The sequence below is a fragment of the Bombina bombina genome, chromosome 2, assembly GCF_027579735.1.
Source record: "Bombina bombina isolate aBomBom1 chromosome 2, aBomBom1.pri, whole genome shotgun sequence".
NCBI lineage: Eukaryota > Metazoa > Chordata > Amphibia > Anura > Bombinatoridae > Bombina > Bombina bombina.
The window spans coordinates 754515024-754538006 of NC_069500.1; the positions used below are offsets into that span (position 1 = coordinate 754515024).

General features: G+C 39.3%; 1 protein-coding gene across 1 annotated transcript in view; it reads left to right on the forward strand.

The window, feature by feature from the left end:
• Positions 1 to 2797: 2797 nt before the first annotated feature.
• The window catches only part of LOC128647247 (prolyl 3-hydroxylase OGFOD1-like), a 38448-nt gene continuing 18262 nt past the window's right edge, over positions 2798 to 22983 (forward strand). Inside the window, 1 exon segment of the mRNA XM_053700039.1 lies at positions 2798 to 2959. Coding sequence (XP_053556014.1) covers positions 2798 to 2959 — 162 coding nt within the window.

Consider the following 22983-nt stretch of genomic DNA (forward strand, 5'->3'; position numbering starts at 1 on the left):
TCTACCCATATTCTCTGCGTACATGAGACCCAGGAGTGTGTCTCCATATGAACCCAAAACGGTTAATTCTATATAGACCTTGTGACTGATATTAACTAAGGTTGGAAGAAATGACTTCAGGCCCTACATAACTTTGAGACCCCCATAACCCTCTAGAGTGTGCAGGTAATCCGATCTAGATAAGATTCCATAAGGGGGATAAAAGCAAGTCAGGCCTATAAGAGCGGTGAGTCAGTCTCAGGGCTATGGGCTTCCTGGATTCCACTCCTGGGCGTTCGCCCTCAGGTCTGGGCTCCTTCTGTGTGGGAGGGCGGGCCCATTATGTTCCATGGGGGGCCTCCTCGGGGAAGCCGATGGGGCTCCATCTTGCTGCGGCAGCTGCCATGTCCCAAGAAGCTCCTGCCCTTGTTGAGGAGTCAGAATGATATGTTGAGCTCCATCTTTAGTGACTATTAGTTTGGTTGGGAATCCCCACCTATATCGAACTTGGTTGTTCCTTAGGACTTTGGTGACCTCTGTGAAGCTTCTCCTTTGAGCCAAGGTGTAGGAAGACAACTCAGGGAACAGCGAGACCTCTCTGAATTGCCCATTAAGTTGTGGTGAACGCAGCATTGCTCTCATCAGTTTATCTTTGTATGAGTAGTAATGTAAGCGGGCTATAGTGTCTCTAGGTTTACCAGGAGGAAGATTTCTAGGTCTCGCCGTCCGATGGATTTGGTCTATTCTATTTGCATCTCCAGCGGCGGGCCCAAGAATTGACTGGAAAAGGCGGTGAGCATATTCTTCCAGATCTTGCGGAAGAACCGATTCAAGGATTCCTCTAAGTCTCACATTATTTCGCCTGGATCTATCTTCCAGGTCCGCTACTTTCGCCTCTATGGAGGCCACTTGATCTGTCAGGCTTTGTGTCTGGCCCACCCAGTTAGCATGATCCACCATAGGATCTTCCTGTTTCCTTTCAATAGTGTCAGTTCTTTCACTAATAGAGGAAATATCACGTCTCAGATCTTCAAACGATCTCTCCAGTTTGTCAAACCATCTAGTGAGGGTCTGATTCTGATTTTCGAACATGCGCTGGATGGACTCCAGTGGTAAGGTCGGGGCGTCCCCCTTGCTTCTGCTTGGAGTGTTGGACGAAGAGAGCCTACTCTCAATGTGGTCATCTAGCATGTCTGAGGCAATAGATTGTTCGTCCTCCGATCTGACGAATTCCCTTGGTCCCCGCGGGTGGAAATGATCCATCACAGTTTTCTTAGGCCCAAAGTTACTTTTTTGTTTTTTCTTAGCATGTTGCGACATGTTGGCTGAGACCTTCACCGCTAGTATAGCCACTGTATTGCTCAATGTTTAGATGTTATCCTCTTGGAATATGTAAGTAGGGGGAGGGGGCACATAGGGCCCTTCTTAAATTGGCATATTATAAATGGACTCACTTAGGGCGCACCGGACTATACACACTGAATATTGATCCCCCATGGGGGGGGCCGTGTCTGCAAGAGATCCAAAGGCAGTGATTTTATTCAACTCTTAATTTAAGGTTAAGCCCCCTTAGTTATTAAACCCTTGTGCTGCCCTCTCCCTGGGAAGTTGTCACCATAGGACGATGCAGGGAAAAGGAAGGGGGATATGACCCGCCAGCGATAGCCTGACGGGAAAGGGGGGGAGAGGGCACGCCTAGTACCTGAGGGGAAAGTTTATGTTTTATATGCAAGCGTGTCTCAGTTTACATCAATAACACCTACAATAAAATGACATAGACCCAGAGCCTACAATGTGGAATGCAGCAGGATGAACAACACAGAATTACATTAACAAAAATATCACAAGTAGGCCCCTAAGATAGTATTCACATCTAGAGCAATTATATATGTTGTTATGTCACTGACCCTGCAGAGAGAGACAAAAGTTGTTAGGAAAACACTATTCAAAAAAGGTGACACTCGTAAATATTGTAGAGGAGCAGTTTGCTCTGTAGAGTGTATGGAGAGTATATTAAAAAGTGTATGCAAAGCTGTCTCTTCAGCAGTTCACTGTGGAGGCCCGAGAGGGACTCTGGATGCAGTAAGTTACATGTGCCAGTTAAGAAGGAGGAGAGGAGACTTATGTAAGGAGGGGAAGGTAGTAATAGATGTGCAGCAGTTTGCACTAAGGAAAGCACAGAGAGAGCATTTGAGAAGGATGTGTAAGCATAGAATCAAATCAAATAAATACACTCCACTCTGCTCTTGGGCAGCAGAGACATATAAGCTGACGCAGCAGCCAGTAACTAAACTTCAGAGCTATCCACACTAAACTGCTGATATAAAGAATGGAAAGTCATTGAATGATTTTTGGCAATATTGTCACTCCTCATGAAGTGCCCATATGGAATCCACACAGTTCAAACCAGGGCCCCCCAGAGATCAAGAGAGTGTCAGCAGGATATGAAATGACCAGTCACCCGTATGCCCCAGTGGGAGTCCAGATGAGCCAAAAATGGGGAGAGAGTACCTCAGGGCAAACTTACAAGGGCTCTGGTAAGTGGATAGGGGTGAGGAGATCCCTTTGTGTGTGCAAAATGTCAAAGGATTTTTACCTGCGATATCCACGTAGGTAGGCCTAGGCAACAAGTCCCTGTGGTGAAGAAAGGATGCCGGTGTCTCCAAGTAGCCTCCGACTATCAGCTATACTGAGCAGGACTGAAGCTGTATGCCAGAGAGGTCACACGCCGCTTAGCTACGTTAGCCGGGAAAGTAGCCTGTCAGCAGTATGCTCCGTCTTTACTGTAGCTGCCTGTGTAGGTGCGCGCAGGCCCAAGATGGCGGCCGTTCGCGCCTTTACCAGGGAGCTGTGTAGTGAAGCAGCCCAGATTCCCCTTATGGCCAAATCGGAGGTCCGTCCATGCCGGTCAGAGCTGGGTCCCTTCTCCGGTCAGCTGTGCCGTCCGAGGAGAGAAGCATCCACAAGCTGGCTTATGTGGGTATGTCCGATTTAGCCACTTGTCACTCGTTGGCACCTTGAAGTCAAGTAAGCGGCTCCCGGCCCTCCGGAGCAGTGCAGAAAGGGGGTGGCTGAAGACCGGTAAGGGCAGTTAAATGTAGCGGCTGATTCTCCGAGCGGAGCCCCGACCCTCAGGAGAAAAAAGGCCCTTGCAACCGCACACAGATAGAAATGCCGCCTTGTTAGACCTCCAGGTCCCTTGTCCACATCACACAAGCTGTTCAATGCTCCTTCTTCGGTGTTGGATTGACTTCCAGCAGGTCCGTGTATGATCTCTGGCCCTCCAGCTCACATCAGGCCGCAGTCCTCTTGATTAGGTAGTAGATTTCCCTCAGCAGATTATACGGTATATGGCCTTGGTTAAGCAGCCTAGAGATAAAATTAAGACCCAAACTATAGGAGGGAGCTGTTATTCCCCAGGCTTCAGTGAGTTGGGCAGTTTATGTCAAGTTAAAGTTAGTTAATTACTTTCTTATAACTTCTAAGCTCAGGAGCTCAAGTTCTGCACGTCTGATCAGTGCTGTGGCCGGCTCCGCCCCCCTTTATTTGGTAAATTGAAAGGTAACATTTATTTAAGAACGTTTTTTGGTTCTGTATTGTATTCTTTGCTAAAAGATATTAAAAAAAAAAAATATTTTTATTTCTTTTTGTATTATGGATCAGGAGGCTGTGCAGGATGTTACCTGTAGCTTATGTTTTGATGCCCAGGTGGATCCCTCAGTACCTTTTTGTTCTTCACGTATTAAAAGAACTTTACCTTATAGAAATAGACTTTTTGACCCTATCATTAGCTAAGGCGCTGTCTGCTTTTCTTTCATGTAATTAGCAAGAGTCCATGAGCTAGTGACGTATGGGATATACATTCCTACCAGGAGGGGCAAAGTTTCCCAAACCTTAAAATGCCTATAAATACACCCCTCACCACACCCACAATTCAGTTTTACAAACTTTGCCTCCGATGGAGGTGGTGAAGTAAGTTTGTGCTAGATTCTACGTTGATATGCGCTCCGCAGCAAGTTGGAGCCCGGTTTTCCTCTCAGCGTGCAGTGAATGTCAGAGGGATGTGAGGAGAGTATTGCCTATTTGAATGCAGTGATCTCCTTCTACGGGGTCTATTTCATAGGTTCTCTGTTATCGGTCGTAGAGATTCATCTCTTACCTCCCTTTTCAGATCGACGATATACTCTTATATATACCATTACCTCTGCTGATTCTCGTTTCAGTACTGGTTTGGCTTTCTACAAACATGTAGATGAGTGTCCTGGGGTAAGTAAATCTTATTTTCTGTGACACTCTAAGCTATGGTTGGGCACTTTGTTTATAAAGTTCTAAATATATGTATTCAAACATTTATTTGCCTTGACTCAGAATGTTCAACTTTCCTTATTTTTCAGACAGTCAGTTTCATATTTGGGATAATGCATTTGAATTAATCATTTTTTCTTACCTTCAAAAATTTGACTCTTTTTTTCCTGTGGGCTGTTAGGCTCGCGGGGGCTGAAAATGCTTCATTTTATTGCGTCATTCTTGGCGCGGACTTTTTTGGCGCAAAAATTCTTTTCCGTTTCCGGTGTCATACGTGTCGCCGGAAGTTGCGTCATTTTTTGACGTTATTTTGCGCCAAAAATGTCGGCGTTCCGGATGTGGCGTCATTTTTGGCGCCAAAAGCATTTAGGCGCCAAATAATGTGGGCGTCTTATTTGGCGCTAAAAAATAAGGGCGTCGCTTTTGTCTCCACATTATTTAAGTCTTATTTTTTCATTGCTTCTGGTTGCTAGAAGCTTGTTCTTTGGCATTTTTTTCCCATTCCTGAAACTGTCATTTAAGGAATTTGATCAATTTTGCTTTATATGTTGTTTTTTCTCTTACATATTGCAAGATGTCTCACGTTGCATCTGAGTCAGAAGATACTACAGGAAAATCGCTGTCTAGTGCTGGAGCTACCAAGCTAAGTGTATCTGCTATAATTTTTGGTATCTGTTTCTCCAGCTGTTGTTTGTATTGCATGTCATGACAAACTTATTAATGCAGATAAAATTTCCTTTAGTACTGTTACATTACCTGTTGCTGTTCCGTCAACATCTAATTTTCAGAGTGTTCCTGATAAACATAAGAGATTTTATTTTTTAAATCCATTAAGAAGGCTATGTCTGTTATTTCTCCTTCTAGTTTACATAAAAGTCTTTTAAAACTTCGCTTTTTTCAGATGAATTTTTAAATGAACATCATCATTCTGATACTGATAATGGTTCTTCTGGTTCAGAGGTTTCTGTCTCAGAGGTTGATGCTGATAAATCTTTGTATTTGTTCAAGATGGAATTTATTCGTTCTTTATTTAAAGAAGTATTAATTGCATTAGAAATAGAGGATTCTGGTCCTCTTGATACTAAATCTAAACGTTTAAATAAGGTTTTTAAATCTCCTGTAGTTATTCCAGAAGTGTTTAATCTCCCTGATGCTATTTCTGAAGTAATTTCCAGGGAATGGAATAATTTGGGTAATTCTTTTACTCCTTCTAAACGTTTAAGCAATTATATCCTGTGCCATCTGACAGATTAGAGTTTTTTTGGGACAAAATCCCTAAGGTTATGGGGCTGTCTCTACTCCTGCTAAATGTGCTACTATTCCTACGGTAGATAGTAATTCATTTTAAGGATCCTTTAGATAGGAAAATTGAATCCTTTCTAAGAAAAGCTTACTTATGTTCAGGTAATCTTCTTAGACCTGCTATATTTTTAGCGGATGTTGCTGCAGCTTCAACTTTTTGGTTAGAAGCTTTAGCGCAACAAGTAACAGATCATAATTTTATAGCATTATTATTATTCTATAACATGCTAATAATTTTATTGGTGATACCATCTTTTGATATCATTAGAGTTGATGTCAGGTATATGTCTCTAGCTATTTTAGCTAGAAAAGCTTTATGGATTAAACTTGGAATGCTGATATGTCATCTAAGTCAACTTTGCTTTCCTTTTCTTTCCAGGGTAATAAATTATTATTTCAACTGTTTCTGGAAGGAAGGGAACTTTTTTACCAAAGGATAAAAAATCTAAGGTAAATTTAGGTCTAATAATCATTTTTCGTTCCTTTCCTCACAATAAGGAACAAGAGCCTGATCCTTCATCCTCAGGAGCGGTATCAGTTTGGAAACTATTTCCAGTTTGGAATATATCCAAGCCTTATAGAAAACCTATAGCCAGCTCCTAAGTACCCATGAAGGTGCGGACCTTATTCCAGCTCAGCTGGTATGGGGCAGATTATGTTTTCTTCAAAGAAATTTTATTCAATTCCGTTCTCAATTTCTGGTTTTAGAACATTGTTTCAGAAAGGTACAGCATTGGCTTCAGTTAAGGCCTCCTGCTAAGAGATTTTTTTCTTTCCCGTGTCCCAGTTAACACAGCAAAGGCTCAGCATTTCTGAAATGTGTTTCAGATCTAGAGTTGGCTGGAGTAATTATGCCAGTTCCAGTTCTGGAACAGGGGCTGGGGTTTTATTTTATCTCTTCATTGTACCAAAGAAGGTCAATTCCTTCAGACCAGTTCCGGATCTATCAATATTGAATCGTTATGTAAGGATTCCAACATTCAGTTTCTGTAGGACTGTCCTGCCTTTTGTTTAGCAAGGGCATTATATGTCTACAATAGATTTACAGGATGTGTATCTGCATATTCCGATTCATCCAGATCACTTTTAGTGTCTGAGATTCTCTTTTTAGACAAGCATTACCAGTTTTGTGGCTCTAGCCTCAGTTCCAAGAATTTTTTTCAAAGGTTCTCGGTGCCCTTCTTTCTGTAATCAGAGAACAGGGTTTTGGTATTTCCTTATTGGACGATATCTGGGTACTTGCTCAGTCTTCTCATTTTCGAAGAATCTCATACGAATCGACTTGTGTTGTTTCTTCAAGTTCATGGTTGGAGGATCAATTTACTAATCAGTTCATTGATTCCTCAGACAAGGGTAACCTTTTTAGGTTTCTAGAATAGATTCAGTATCTATGACACCAGTACTGGTGAGTTTATTTTCAATCTTAGCTGATTATTATTGATTTTCTGCACATTGCTGTTATTTGCTTTTTTCACAGGTTGGATTGAAGTTTTTTATACACTTTGGAGTTTTTTTCTTATCACTCGAGACCGTTGTCTCATTTTTTTCATCAAGCTGCACTAAGGAGCCAGCAGCCCAGCTTCTATTCGGATATATCGCACTTAGACTTTTTCACATCAAGTGTTTCTTTATTGCATTTTTGCACTTAGACTATAACATTGTTTATTATTTTTTTGGGGAATCAGATCGTCCTTTGCAACAACTGTTTCTTTATAGGTTTTTGCACACAGACTGTTAATTGCCTTTTTTTGGGATTCATATTATTGTTTTATATTGTTTTATATTAACCCACCTTACACCTGAGAGTTTTTCAGTTTTTTAGTTTGTTTATATCCAATTTTATCCTTTATGCTTTCTGCACTGCTTTTGTCCACCTCATTTTTTACACACACATTTTTTGGGTCTCTTCTCTGATCCAAATAGGAGCACCAGGGTTATTTTGTGACAACCTCTAACTCAAATTTGGTGAACATTTTTTCTAAAGACACCCATTATTATTCCTTATCACGCATATCATTTTTAACCCCCGGTCCCACCAGACCTAACCGGAACAGACCATCAGTTAGAGGTCACACTGCACAAGCCAGTATATATCCACTGATATAGACCCTCTATTGCTTTTAATTATGTTTTAATGTCAATTGTATTATTATTCATGTTACTAACCATGGATCCATGAGTATATGTATTCTCTGATTTTTAAGAATTTTTAATTTGAATGCAATAAATTTTATATTGATTGTAACAAATCTTATCTAGATCTTTTAGTACACCTAGCCTCCGTTAGTTGGCGCTTGGGCCCTCCCCTCACTATCTAAGTTCTTTTAGGTGAGAGCTAGGTCTCACCTCTCCCAGGCATACAGGTGTTTTGTTGGCGCTTTGAGTAATACCAATTACATAGTCCCTCACTCTGTCCTTGTCAGACAAGAGAAGTTTAACATTGATTCCAGCTTGTCAAAACCTTCAGTCACAATCATTCCCTTTGGTAGCCTTATGCATGGAAATTTTAGGTCTTAGGACTGCCGCATCAGATGCGATCTCCTTTGCTCGTTTTCACATGCGACCTCTTCAGCTCTGTATGCTGAACCAATGGTGCAGGGATTACTCAAAGATATCTCACTTAATATCTTTAAACCGATTATATGACACTCTCTGACATGGTGGACAGATCACCATCGTTTAGTTCAGGGGGCTTCTTTGTTCTTCCGACCTGGTCTATAATCTCAACAGATGCAAGTCTTACAGGTTGGGGAGCTGTGTGGGGGTATCTGACGGCACAAGGGGTTTGGGAATCTCAGGAGGTGAGATTTCCGATCAATATTTTGGAACTCCATGCAATTTCAGAGCTCTTCAGTCTTGGCCTCTTCTGAAGAGAGAGTTGTTCATTTGTTTTCAGATAGACAATGTCACAACTGTGGCATACATCAATCATCAAGGAGGGACTCACAGTCCTCTGGCTATGAAAGAAGTATCTCGAATTTTGGTTTGGGCGGAATCCAGCTCCTGTCTAATCTCTGCGGTTCATATCCCAGGTATGGACAATTGGAAAGCGGATTATCTCAGTCACCAAACGTTGCACCTGGGCGAATGGTCTTCACCCAGAGGTATTTCCTCAGATTGTTCAAATGTGGGAACTCCCAGAAATAGATCTGATGGCTTCTCATCTAAACAAGAAACTTCCCTGGTATCTGTCCGGATCCAGGGATCCTCGGGCGGAGGCAGTGGATGCATTATCTCTTCCTTACAAGTGTCATCCTGCCTATATCTTTCCGCCTCTAGTTCTTCTTCCAAGGGTATTCTCCAATATTCTAAGGAATGCTCGTTTGTCCTGCTGGTAGCTCCAGCATGGCCTCACAGGTTTTGGTATGCGGATCTTGTCCGGATGGCCTCTTGCCAGCTGTGGACTCTTCCGTTAAGACCAGTCTTTCTGTCTCAAGGTTCTTTTTTCCATCAGGATCTCAAAACCTTAATTTTAAGGTGTGGAGTTTGAACGCTTGATTCTTGGTCAAAGAGGTTTCTCTGACTCTGTGATTGATACTATGTGACAGGCTCGTAAATCTGTATCTAGAGAGATATATTATAGAGTCTGGAAGACTTATATTTCTTCAGGACGGTTTAGATAAAGGTTTGTCCGCAAGTTTCTTGAAAGACAAATCTCTGCTCTTTCTGTTCTTTTTCACAGAAGGATTGCTAATCTTCCTGATATTCATTGTTTTGTACAAGCTTTGGTTCGTATAAAACCTGTCATTAAGTCAATTTCTCCTCCTTGGAGTTTGAATTTGGTACTGGGGGCTCTTCAAGCTCCTCCTTTTGAACCCATGCATTCTTTGGTCATTATATTACTTTCTTGGAAAGTTTTGTTTCTTTTGGCCATCTCTTCTGCCAGAAGAGTCTCTGAATTATCTACTCTTTTTTGTGAGTCTTCTTTTCTGATTTTGCATCAGGATAAGGCGGTGCTGCGAACTTCTTTTGAATTGTTTTCCTAAGGTTGTGAATTCTAACAACATTAGTAGAGAAATTGTGGTTCCTTCATTATGTCCTAATCCTATAAATTCTAAGGAGAAATCATTGCATTCTTTGGATGCTGTTAGAGCTTTGTAATATTATGCTGAAGCTATTAAGTCTTTCCGAAAGACTTCTAGTCTATTTGTCATCTTTTTCGGTTCTAGAAAAGACCAGAAAGCTTCTGCCATTTCTTTGGCATCTTGGTTGAAATCTTTATTTCATCATGCCTATGTTGAGTCGGGTAACACTCCGCCTCAAAGGATTACAGCTCATTCTACTAGGTTAGTTTCTACTTCCTGGGCGTTTAAGAATGAAGCTTCGGTTGATCAGATTTGCAAAACAGCAACTTGGTCCTCTTTGCATACTTTTACTAAATTCTACCATTTTGATGTGTTTTCTTCTTCTGAAGCAGTTTTTGGTAGAAACGTACTTCAGGCAGTGGTTTCAGTTTGAATCTTCTGCTTATGTTTTTTCATTAAAAATTTTATTCTGGGTGTGGATTATTTTCAGCAGGAATTGGCTGTCTTTATTTTATCCCTCCCTCTCTAGTGACTCTTGTGTGGAAAGATCCACATCTTGGGTAATCATTATCCCATACGTCACTAGCTCATGGACTCTTGCTAATTACATGAAAGAAAACATAATTTATGTAAGAACTTACCTGATAAATTCATTTCTTTCATATTAGCAAGAGTCCATGAGGCCCGCCCTTTTTTGTGGTGGTTTTGATTTTTTTGTATAAAGCACACTTATTCCAATTCCTTATTTTATATGCTTTCGCACTTTTTTCTTATCACCCCACTTCTTGGCTATTCGTTAAACTGAATTGTGGGTGTGGTGAGGGGTGTATTTATAGGCATTTTAAGGTTTGGGAAACTTTGCCCCTCCTGGTAGGAATGTATATCCCATACGTCACTAGCTCATGGACTCTTGCTAATATGAAAGAAATGAATTTATCAGGTAAGTTCTTACATAAATTATGTTTTTCCCATGTTGCAAGGAAAACGCAAAAGGACATTTAAATAAACAGTAAGTAAGGTTTCTGATCCTGAAGTGGGTAATCAAAGTATTTCCTCTCAGAAGTCTGAGGATGAAGGTTCTTCTGGTGCATCTGAGGGTGAAATTTCGGATTCAGGCAGTATAATTCCTTCTTCTGATGCTGAAGTTGTGTGGAAGGCTTGCTCAACTAAGAATTGGTTTTAACATTTATTTTTTCTTCACCTCTGATTTTGCAAATGCTATTAAATGTACTGATTGGTTTGAACTTGGTCTCCAAGGATGTTGCTGTTAAGGCACTGCCACAGCTTTATCCTTTTATGTCCCAAGCCTATATGGTGCCACAGGCAGTGCCCTGTGGTTCCTCTCAATCTCCTGGAGGAGTGTATTTGCTTACAGAAGTTGCAAGTTCAGGAATCTTCTGCTGTATCTGTGGCTTGGTCTGTTTTCCTTTACTTCAGGGTCAAGAGGACATTTTAAGTCTCAGATAAGAGGGTTTCTGCTCCACATGCTGCTACACAGGTTTGTCTTCTTCCAAGTTAGTGAGGAGGATTCACCGGTAGTTTCTGAGGCTGAAATCTCAGATCTGGACAGTAGAATTCCTTCATCTGTTACTGAAGTGGTATCCTTCAGTTGTTTGCTTCAAAGCCTTCTTATATTGTTAGGAGGTCTTGGCTGACTGGATGACACCGATCCCTATCGTTGTCTTTCTTTCAGAGTTTTGTGAACTTTATCAATTCTATATTTTTCTTTCTTTTCTGGAAGGGTTCTAGACGTGCTGTGAGATGTTCACATGATTGTTGTAAGGTTTTGGTTTTAGAGGGGGAGTGTCAGTCAGGACTTGGGCCCACCGTACCACCTGGAGATGAATAGAATAGAGAACAGTAATTCAGACCACGCAGCAATGATCTACCACTACGCTGCATCTTTTATTTCTCCACCTGCATTGCTAGCACCCCCCCAATATGTCCAACAATTCTTTGCTCTGTACACTCTCCACAGTGAAGCATGACATGGGAACAGCACAAATGTCTCTAGGTGGCATCTGATCACTTTAAGAACAGTCTTTTGTCTATTTAGAGCACTCCACCTTCCTCAGACACTTTGCTTTAACAAAGTTCATTTGCGGTAGGGGTGCTTATCCAGTGTTCTTCCGCAGGTAGATGCTGGAAGTCTGATGGTTTGTTCATGGGGTAGCCAGTGGATCCCCATAGTAAGCAGACACTCGAGTCAGAAGGAGTCTAAGAAGGAAACAAAACAGCACAAGATGAGTACACACCCTGATACAATCACAATTATGTCCAAATAAAACTTCTTTCATCTTTTTTAAGCATCACAATTCCTTTAGCTTAACTCATCCTATGTCATTTAAAATCAAGAAAACGTTGATATATAATACTAACTAAATACATTGATACTTTTACAGAGAATAACTTACAGCTTCTCTATACAATTTAAATGATACTTCATGAATACTAAGCAAGTGAAAACTGCTAGACTCCATCAAGAGGCTGAATGGCTATGTTAAAACTTATGCGAAGGCCTGTCCTGTAACAAAAATGAAAATTTTTTTTAAAAAAAGTCAATAAAAATATGTTCTCAAAAATGAATTTCTTTACACTTTCTCTTAGAACTACTAACACAAATAACCTAGTGTTGCTTTATTCTGCACAGCTACTATCTATAATGTTTATAATTCTCCAACTATAATCTTAATAGTCAACAATCTCATCTGATATAAACACTACTAGTTTACTAATTATTGTTGCAACCTAAATTCTCTTACACTCCTGTATGAGGAAAGAATACAATCATAACATCATTTAAAACTACAAAATCTTTTAAAAGTATACACATCTATATGGTAAGATAAGTCCTTTATTTGACAAACATCTGGAATTGCCAAATTCATATTACAGATACCATACCAATTAATAAAAGGGAAAAATACATTTGCTTTCATAAACTATAATTATGCTACTCCCTAAATAAATATTTCTCTTTGTATGATTAATATAAACTTCTAGCTGAGACATGTCCTCATTGCGTTCCATAGGGGGAAGGGTCTAAAATAGTCTGATATATTGCAGCATTTTCTTTAAACTATAAAGGTGCAAACATATTTTCTATACTCAGTGGGCCATTCAATAGGTTACAATACTGCAAGGTTTAGAGTTACGCTTATCTAAAGGGTTACTTTGTTTAAGTACATAAACTACAATGTGCACTAATACCAATAAGGCATGCTTTTCTGTAGACAAAACTATATGACTTCTTATAACTAATTTGATCAACAAAAATCACACAAATACAAGAGCATACAAAACAAGCAATATAAGTAAACAAGTTAAAACAATACTCCCCTAATTTAACTGGTTGAACCTGTAACAGTGTAACAGGTCCTCAATATCAACCGGTACCAGCATGCAATGCAAAGAATGGATCCAAAGATAGTTTAGCAACTTTTACTGCAGTATGGTGGTTAAACCAAGCTTGACAAAAGGTCTTTTATCTTCATTTTTCTCCCTTTAAAAGGTTTACTTGCATTCAATCTTTTGGAGAGTGCACTATTGAATTTTATCTGTACAGATTTTACCTAAATATGAAAAACTCAAAAATAATTCAGTTAGTGTCTTTAATCTCTGGATACAGCTGCATGATCTCATCCTGCAAATACAAATATTGTGTTAAGAACAAAATAGAAAAATAAAAACATTTTAGGTTCACTTTCTTACTTAAAATAATAATCACCCAAATCACATAAAGATACTCATCAATACTCATCAATATTCCCCCTTGTTTGCGTGAAACATCCCATGTGGCACGCAAACACAAGATAACACAAAACTAAAAGACAAATCATGCACTCCACGCATGCATGCAGAATACTATTCTCAATAGCAAGCAAAATCAAATACACCTCACTATTCAATATGCCATTCATACAGCACGCTTCCACACACAGTCACAAAAGAGAAAAACATCACAATCTCTTAGAAAACATTTAAAACCAATTGTCCATTTCACAAAACATTAACAGCCGACACAAACTTTAAACAACCACAATAAACCTGAAATTCAACACATATACTTACATTCACTGAAACACAGCACTCGGAAAACACTGTAAATAATTAAAATCCTATAACAACCATCTATACCCTGGTTTCTGCAAATTCTACCATACACAATACTATGAGATCATACTAATGACGCAATCACTGCAGATGACCAATAAACTCCAGTTGCATATTTACAAATAAAATCCTGAACCATAAATTTACAAAGAAACACACAAACACTTAAGTATCCTATTTTGGGAAAGATCAGATAACAATGGTACAGCCACTGTTCTATATAGCCCCTGCCCGCATGCACCATGCAAAGCCACTGTTAAATAAATCAGGTGTGGCACAAATAATTTGTGAAAAGCTCTAGAATCCAATCTATACTTTTACATAACCAAAATTTTAGTAACAACACAATTATTTGGTTCAACTTTGTTTATAATTTGATATTCACCATTTTGTAGCTCTCTAGCCAAATATAACAATTGCATATAACAAAAAATAAGCTTTCTACTAAAGAATAATCTTTAATTGAAACTGCTGACACAGTTAAATATCCTAGTGTTAGGCTTACAGTAAACCTCATTGTCTTCTCTGTAAATATTTCCTTAAAATCTCAGATTTTATATCAGTTTGCCTGTATCCCTTTAAATATTTTCTCTCCTCTCCTTTTTTTTCTTTTCCGCTAGTCTCACAGATCGCAACACCAAGATTGCAGGCAATTTATAAATTCAGCTTGCATTACAGAGAGAATTAAGTTACACTGCGTAAATATCTGCTATCTAAACGGCATATTTAAAAGGAATAACACAAAGAAAGGTCTCAAAAAATATATTTTGCAAACTGCTAATGCAGTGTTATTGGTGCTCATGAACTCCTTTCACATGAGTGAACTGGTCCTTTAAATAATAAAATGACAATTTTCCATTGCTCTGTCTAAGCGTTGAGCTCTGATTTTAAAGACAAATATAAGATAAGGTACACAATAAAATATACTTATTATCTGAAATTCAACCCATTGCAATTTACTTCATATATACACAAATAAACTCACAAATGCAACTTCTACTACATTTTATACTATTCAGCTTGTATAACAAACCATTGAAAATACATTAATACCAAAACTATGTTACAGTGTACTGTCCCTTTAAGGACTATCCATTTGTCACGTAAATTACATACGTATACCCTAACCATGATTTAGGCTGCTTGTATTATTTACCACACAAATTCTACTGCTTTACTGTATCATGACCTGCATATTAATTTACTTGCAACAGAAACGGACCCAAATACTTTTAGATACATTTTAATGATATACAGCCTATAACCGTGCACAAATCTTGCAAATACAACATACTTGAATCAACCTGTTTATCCTTTTCATTTACCCGAACATGACCAAAGGTCACTCAATCATCCGCACATTCACAAATCCCTTATTTAGTTCACTTGCAAAAACAATATATTTATATGCCGCAACAGGTGGACAGTTTTTTTATTTGCATACAACAATAATCACTTAAAACTAAAAACTGCTATTAATAACACACATACTTAAAAACATGCTTATGACTTTAAAATAAAGCTATAACAATCAAACTTCAAATACCTCATTACAACGTCTGATTTCTTAGCTAATAAACTAGCTTAAATAATTATCATACAGAAAGAAAAATGCACCAAGGTCATTTTTACAGCGATACACACACACAAGCTCATCTCATCTCGCATACCAGAAATTCACTCACTTTTTTTTTTCTTTCCTTCTCAGGAAAACATATATTTCATAACATACCAAAGACATATCAAAATACAATAAGATTAACTTTCCACCAAATTTAAAATGTTTTTGAAAGTTTCTGAATCTGCAGAGAATGGCCATTTCCCAACAGACTGAGACAATTTTTAAACAGGATAATACATCCGCTCTTTGTTTTTTTTAAATGGTTTTTATTTAAGTTGTGCAAAATAAAGAAATACATATGAATTTTGTCCAGACTCATAAATTGCAACAGGGCAATGGATACATAATTAATACATAAAGAGCATCTAGGAAATTAAAGATAGCATCTTCAACTATTATTCCTATATTCACATGAATGACACATATAAGTTACAATGAAAAACAAAGCTGTCTCAAATTCAGTCTTTGGTATGATGGTGACGAGCTCTATAATGTGGGGAAGACATGTAAAAATAAGACTAATGACGCCAAGATAAATTATAAGAAAAGTGTCTGGGACAAATAAAATGGAACTTCATTTTATATTATTATATAGCGAATGTTCCCCACTTCCACTATCTGTATTCTTATAATTCCAATAAAATTAGGTAGTGGAGAATTAGCATTTATTTTGGCCAGTAGTGGGCCATATTGTGTAAAGGGGAAAGGGTAAAATGCAGCGGGCAAGAGCCGCTCGAAATACAAAGGAAAAAGGGGTGAAGGAGGGGCGGAGCTCCCCTGGATAAGACAATACAATAAAACTCAGGTCTCTTTTCCACTTTCGAAGGTGCGGGCTATGACAAACCATTATTGTCCAGTATCAAAAAGTTAAACAGCATAGGGGGAAGCTATCCTCTTAGAGAGGCGTCTAGCAAAGAATTTAGAAAACTATTGACTGCGGGCCTCTAGGAAGAGCAATAGGGAAAAGATAAATATGTGATCTCACTGTATATTTTCGCAAAGATACATAAGAGAGGTTATAAAAATCTATTGTGAGTTAGCCCATTCTAGGAGATACATTACATGTGAAGGTTTAAGACCTTATTAGATGTCTCCTATAGGTCAGCTCTGGTTATGACAGAATCTAACTAAGTGAGCCAAGAACGATGTCCCTATGTGGATTATTAGAGAGTAAGTGAGTATACAACCCCTGTACATAGCTAGCATGTGCCTCAATGTGAACAAAGTAGGGCCTCGTATTTTAAAGTTTAAGCCAATAAGAATAATGGGTGACATTGATATAAAAGACATGACCTCAGTATGGGCTTCCAAGTATAATCAGAATGGTGGTCAAATGAGAGTGTATGTTAAACTATATCATCCATAAAGTGACAGAAGAATGCCAATGTACAATGTACCTCAGGGAGAGTATGATGTCGTGTACTATCGAATATATTAAAGAAGAGCTTATACAAAAAACCTTTATACGACATGTCAAAGGTCAAAAGGGGACTTTCCAAGGTTCTTTCCAGCGCAAACGGGATGAAATAACAGGTCTCTTAAATACTTAATTCTCTTTGGACACATATATACAAAAACACACATAGATACACCTATATGCTCCTATCGTTACACATGAACTTACATGGAAAATGTACTAAAGCATGTAGTAGAATGTGGGAGAGCTCAACCTACCATTGTTATAGGGCTGCAGTATATATTCTATCTAACTTAAGATTGTGAACATATAACTTCAAACATTTTATTGCTTATAAACCCGTATGGTATTTTGATAGGCTCAACATATATGATCTCAAAAAGGAAACTAAATCAGAAGGCTCGCTAATTATGAATATGTGGGGGTAGTTTAGAACCAAAACATAGTGTGCATGAAGATGTAACAGTAGAAAGTTCACCTTATGCAGTGCAAAGTATAGTCCTTTTAACTATGAGCACATAACAAAATCACACATATGAGAACATGAAGAAATATAACTAGCAAATATTAACAGGGTAATACATGGTCATAGACATTTAGGATAATATCATTACCAATAAGTAAATAAAAGAGGAAACCCATATCCCCTTAATAGTAATAGTCTTTGTAAGAATAAGTGTCCTTAGCTGTCTCTATATTTACCCATAGTTACAAATACAGGTCTAAACATTTTATATTGAGGAGACTGAAACTTTGGTCTTAACTACTGCATTTAGTCATGTAACCTAATGGGATATAGAAGCAAATTTCAAAGGGGAGCCAATGCCCTCTGTGACTGTTTAGGAAACTGCAGCATACTCACGACAAATGCTAAGAGGAGGAGTGCAGTCAAATACAAAAATGTGAATGGGAAACAAGCAGGCAGCAGCAGCAGCAGCGTGATCTGGACAAGGCGACCTTAGTGGGTAACATAACTTATGCACAAATATAGAGAACCATTATCTATGTGTCCCTAATAAGGAATCATTAACTTAGCAAGTATATATGTAAACAGCTCAAAGAGGTTAGGAATCTGATGCATCCACTGTTTAATATTCTTCATAGATCCGTCCTTCAAATCAGGGCTACTGTAAGTAGGAGAACGTTTTCTGAAAGATAACGCTAATTGTCATATGGCTAAGTATGATCGAGTAATGGCCATACTTTAGAACCTCAAGTCAATTAGGAAGGATTTACCCCACTCCAGAACTGAGAACGGTTGTCCAGCTTGAAGATACCTGCAGACCATGTTGTAGCACAGGTAGATATTTATGCAGCCTGAAAAGGGAGTCACTCGTATCGGGACCTTGCAGCAGTGAGGAATCTCGCCACAGCAACGGCGCGGGGTCTCCATAAAGCACTACAAGATCTGAGGGCTTCAGGCCCCAACCGCAGAAGTCAGCCGCCCCTTCACCGTCCAAGGACAGAATCGGGTAAGATTTACTCTGCGCAATTCAAGCTGCCAGCTTCATCCCTAGGTATAGATGACAGGTTGAGGTTTGTATGACTGTCTTCGGCTGAACTGAATTGTTCCTATTAGCTGCCGCTTGCCAAGATCTTCTTGCGGTATAGTTAGATGGGTGCAAATTAGCCGGGTCTTGCCAGTTATACCCCATAACCAGATTGAAGCTTCCATGTGTTAGGCCACTCTGTGAACACTCAGATCTCTGTTCTGGGAGCTGTTCTGTGCTCACATCGTTTTGATCAGCATCGTGATATTCCTTGTCCACTCCGCCACTAGTCGCCATTTTCAGGGTGTCTTGTAGGTCTAGAAAACACCTGTCTAGTTGGCGGTCGAAAGCTAATAAGAGAGTCTGCAGCAATCTGTGTGTCTCCTCCATCTTGAATACAATAATGTTACTGCCAAGGAGCAGGTAAGAGACAGGAATTATACTCGATGCTCCAGAAATAAATGTTGATGATGTCGCAATGAGGCCTCAGTAAGCCAGATCAGGGCATAAACTAATAAAGTGCCAAAACAAGTATAGTAAAGTTAATGAAGGCTCCCAGACTCCGCTTCAAAGTGTCTTATGTAGTTGGGGTGGTCATCAAGACTTATATAAGCTGTAAAAATCGTTGAATAAACCCCATTCTATATGTCTGGAGCCAGGAGCTCTGCACAAATGCGTCCGCCTACTCCAGCATTTAGCTCCGCCCCCCTGTTTTTTTGTTTTTTTTTAAACAACTCTTTTACACGTAATAAAGACACAGTGAAAACCAACAGACCATCACACATGACACATCCAAAATATACATCTCCTTTTCATTACTGCAAACGCATACAACGGAGCTTCTGTAACAGTTTTTTATTCTTTTTTCCGCTGACTCTACACAGGTGTGCTTACTGACAGTTTATTTTTATCATCCCCTCCCTTGCTGGAGTGGATATCTCTGCCTGAAATGTTTTTGTCCTTAACAGAAACTGTTAACCCTTTTGTAGACATTAAAAATGCAATAACATTCTCCTTTTCGAACACACATTTATTATCAATATTTTACATGCAAATAAGAGCAGCAATGCTAAAATGGACAGTCACTTAAAATTTTCTAAGCACAGCACAATCATATAGCAATAAAAAGCAAGCCAACAAAGCAGAGCATCAAATATCAAAAATCAGATCCAGGTGGGCAACAAAAACTCTATTATAGGACTATATAGGGACACACATGAGACTCAAACTCATTATAACAAAGCGATGCCAACTTGCCCGGGGGACTGATAACCTCCGTCAACTGCATACTAATTTTTTTATCTTGCGTGCTACACCAGACAGGACTACAATACCTGTCTTAAACTAGCACAGGACTATTAACCTGTCTAGAGGGATTATCACAAGTGCCGACAGGACTCAGAACCTCCGCACAAACCCTGCTTCTTTCTTTACTGCAGGAATCCCTTTTAACCCTTTATCATATATTACCAACACCTATTACAACAATAAATTTAGGTTCAGATTCACAGAGGGCAAGTAGAGTAAAAAACAGTCATCCACTTACCCCGTGCAAATCTCACAAGCTGACACCAGAAACTGTAAGGTGTTGGTTTTAGAGGGGGAGTGTCAGTCAGGACTTGGGCCCACCGTACCACCTGGAGATGAATAGATTATTTGATAAGGACGTCCAGAGAACAGTAATTCAGAGCACCCAGCAATGATCTAACACTATTCTGTTTATTGAAAGACACACAACATGTCTTATAGCCAACAATTACAGCATACAGGGTTAACTTGATGACACGTTATGACCACGTTATATCATACCATATTTCATGAACAAAAGAAGCTTATTAAAATATATGAGAGAAAGAGGAGTATGAAGGAGTGTTTCTTATAACAGTAGCGAAAGTACATCTGTGCTCCTATTTCAGCTTAACGCAAGCTCGTTTGGGCCTCTTACCTAGATAACATTCCAGGCATCTTGCCAGGAACCTTTGCAAGGCCAATATTACTAATACTATTCTTACTAACATCAGCATATTTCTCACTACATAATAACTGCTATAATAAAAGATTCATTAGACAAGATGGATGCCTAAGACAAAATGGCGGCCAAGAACAACATGGCTCTAGTCATGCTAACAATTCCTAACAATTGTTATAGAGAATCTGGGGATATTTCTCCCTGTCTCATGTCCTTTTTAGGATTTCCTGTTGCTATCTCTCTTGAAATGCACAGTGTCTTTAGTAGAAGGGAACTTTCTACTTTTAATCAGAGAACTTAGATCTCTGCGGAGATAATCTAGTTTTCTTTCTGAGATAGGTAAGAAGCTGGAGGTTAAAAATTTTCATTTAGAGCAAAGTCTTGTCTTATTAGACTTGCTGTACTAGCCGCCGGGCATTGTGGCTGAAATCTATTGTCATCATTTCAATTCTTTTTGTTTTCTCCAAATACATGCTTCTAGGGTCTCCTTTTAAGGATGAGACTTTGTTTGGGTCATGCCTTTTCGAGTCCAATCTAAGTTTTCCTCCCAGGGGCAGATTTAGTTTTCTAGAGTATCTGCTATCCAAGGAGGATGAGAGGCATTCCTTGAACTGGATTCAGGGTCTTCATCTCTGGTAGTGACAGTTCCAGTCCCAGTTTGGGAACGGGATATACTGTAGGTATTTACCTCATATATTTCAGATTCTGTCCTTCAAAGTAGTATCCTTTCTCCTTTTGGTTCTAGTGGGCCTGTTCATAACGAACTTAGACCTGAGAGATTTATTTCCTTAATCAGAATCTTCTCTAGTTTTCTTAGTTTGCATCATCCGAGTCAGACCTTTAGGTCTTGGGATATTGCAAGTGTGTTTTTCTGGACAATATATAGTTCAGATATCATCCTGACTTCGCTCTAACGCTTTTAAGAGATCTTGTCCAATCTTCTTTTCTGGTGATGGGAAATTAATCTGGAGAAGAGTTCCCTTGTTATATCCACAAGGGTAATTTATTTGGGACTGCCGCCACAATACCCTGAATGCACCCAATTATGTTTGATCTCTGAAGTTATGCAGGGTTAGGTCTGATCAGTACCTGGATGGGAGACCGCCTGGGAACACCAGGTGCGGTATGTTTGGACCTTTATTTTATTCTTTATCTAGGAGATGTCTTTCAGAGGTCATAAAATCCTTTTCATTAAAATCATAAAAAACATAAAATCCTTTTCCCCACTCTGCAGTCTTCTGTCCGGCCAACAGTAAGCTCTAGTGGCCGGTGGATAGCTTAGCCATCTTGCAACCAGGAGGTTGGGAATTTGGATTTAGCTGCAGTTGATATTTCTTCACTTTTCTGTGACCATGTGTATGGAGGGAATTGGTATGATGGTATTCCATGGAAATCATTCCTTTTGCTATTTTCCATGACATGGAGAACTTTTGGATCTGTCTTAAAGTATAGATTTAGATCAGATGACAAGAGACTTTCTTCCGTAGTATTTTTTCCGTAGTATCTATCTCCGGGCGCCTGCTTCTGGAGATATTCCTGGGTGATGTGACCACGGATACCAACCTGCTGGGCTGGTAATCTGTCTGGGTCTTGTTTAAGGATTATGGACTTGGAAGTGTCTGCTCTCCTCTTTAAACATCTTGGAGTTGAGAGCAATTTGCAATGCTCTGATGACTTGACCTCAGTCTTCCCTATCTTGGTTCCAGTCGGACAATATCACCTCAATGGTTTATATCAACCATTAGGGAGGAACTAGGGGTTCCTTAGCCATGTAGCAGGTGACTTGGATTGTTCAGTGGGAGGTAGCTCAACTTTGCTGTCGGTCATCCATTTTCCAGGGGTGGACAATTGGGAGTCGGACTTCTAAACAGACTGATAATTCATCCCGGGGAGTGAGCATTTCCATCCGGAAGTGTTCTCTAGGTAGACCCTCTGGGGGATTTCAGGAGTTTGTTTCTGCGGGCGTTTCGACAGAACGCCAAGTTTCAAAGGTACAGTTTATAGTTATGTGATCTGCAGACCGTCCTGATAGATGTTCTGATTTTTTTCTTGGTTTTCAGTCTTGCATACCTTTTTCCCCTGTTTGATCTCTTTCCACAAGTCATTACTGGTATTTTCAGGTGAGAGCGGAGGTGATTTTATTAGCCCCGGCAGACCCAGTGGAAATGTTGTCTCTCCACCTTGGAGACTACCTCTGAGGAAGGACTTCTGATTCTTGGTCTTTTCCTTCATCTAAATCTCTGAAGCCGACTGCTTGAAGATTGGACGCTTAGTTTTGTCTAAGGTGGGGCCTTTTCTGAATTTTTTTTTATCCTTTCTCCAGGGTGGTCTGGAGAAGGGATTGTTAGTCAGTACCCTGAAGGGTCAGTTTTCTACATTGTATTTTTTGCTACATAAGCATCTGGTGGACGTGCCAGATGTGCAATCTTTTTGTCAGGCATTGGTCTACATCAGGCCTGTGTTTAAGTTGGTTGCTCTACCTTAGGATTTTACCCTTATTCTTAAAGTTTTGCATTAGGCTCTGTTTGAGCCTTTACTTTCCATAGATATTAAGTTATTATCTTGGAAGGTTTTGTTTCTCACTGCTATCTTTTCTGCTTGTAGAGTCTCGGAGCTCTCAGTTTTGCAGTGTGATTCGCCTTATCTTATTTTTCATGCAGTTAAGGCAGTTATTCGTACTAGTTAGGTTTTCTTCCTAAGGGGTTTCGGATAGATATATCAATCAAAAAATTGTTGTTCCTTCTCTGTGTCCTTATCTTTCT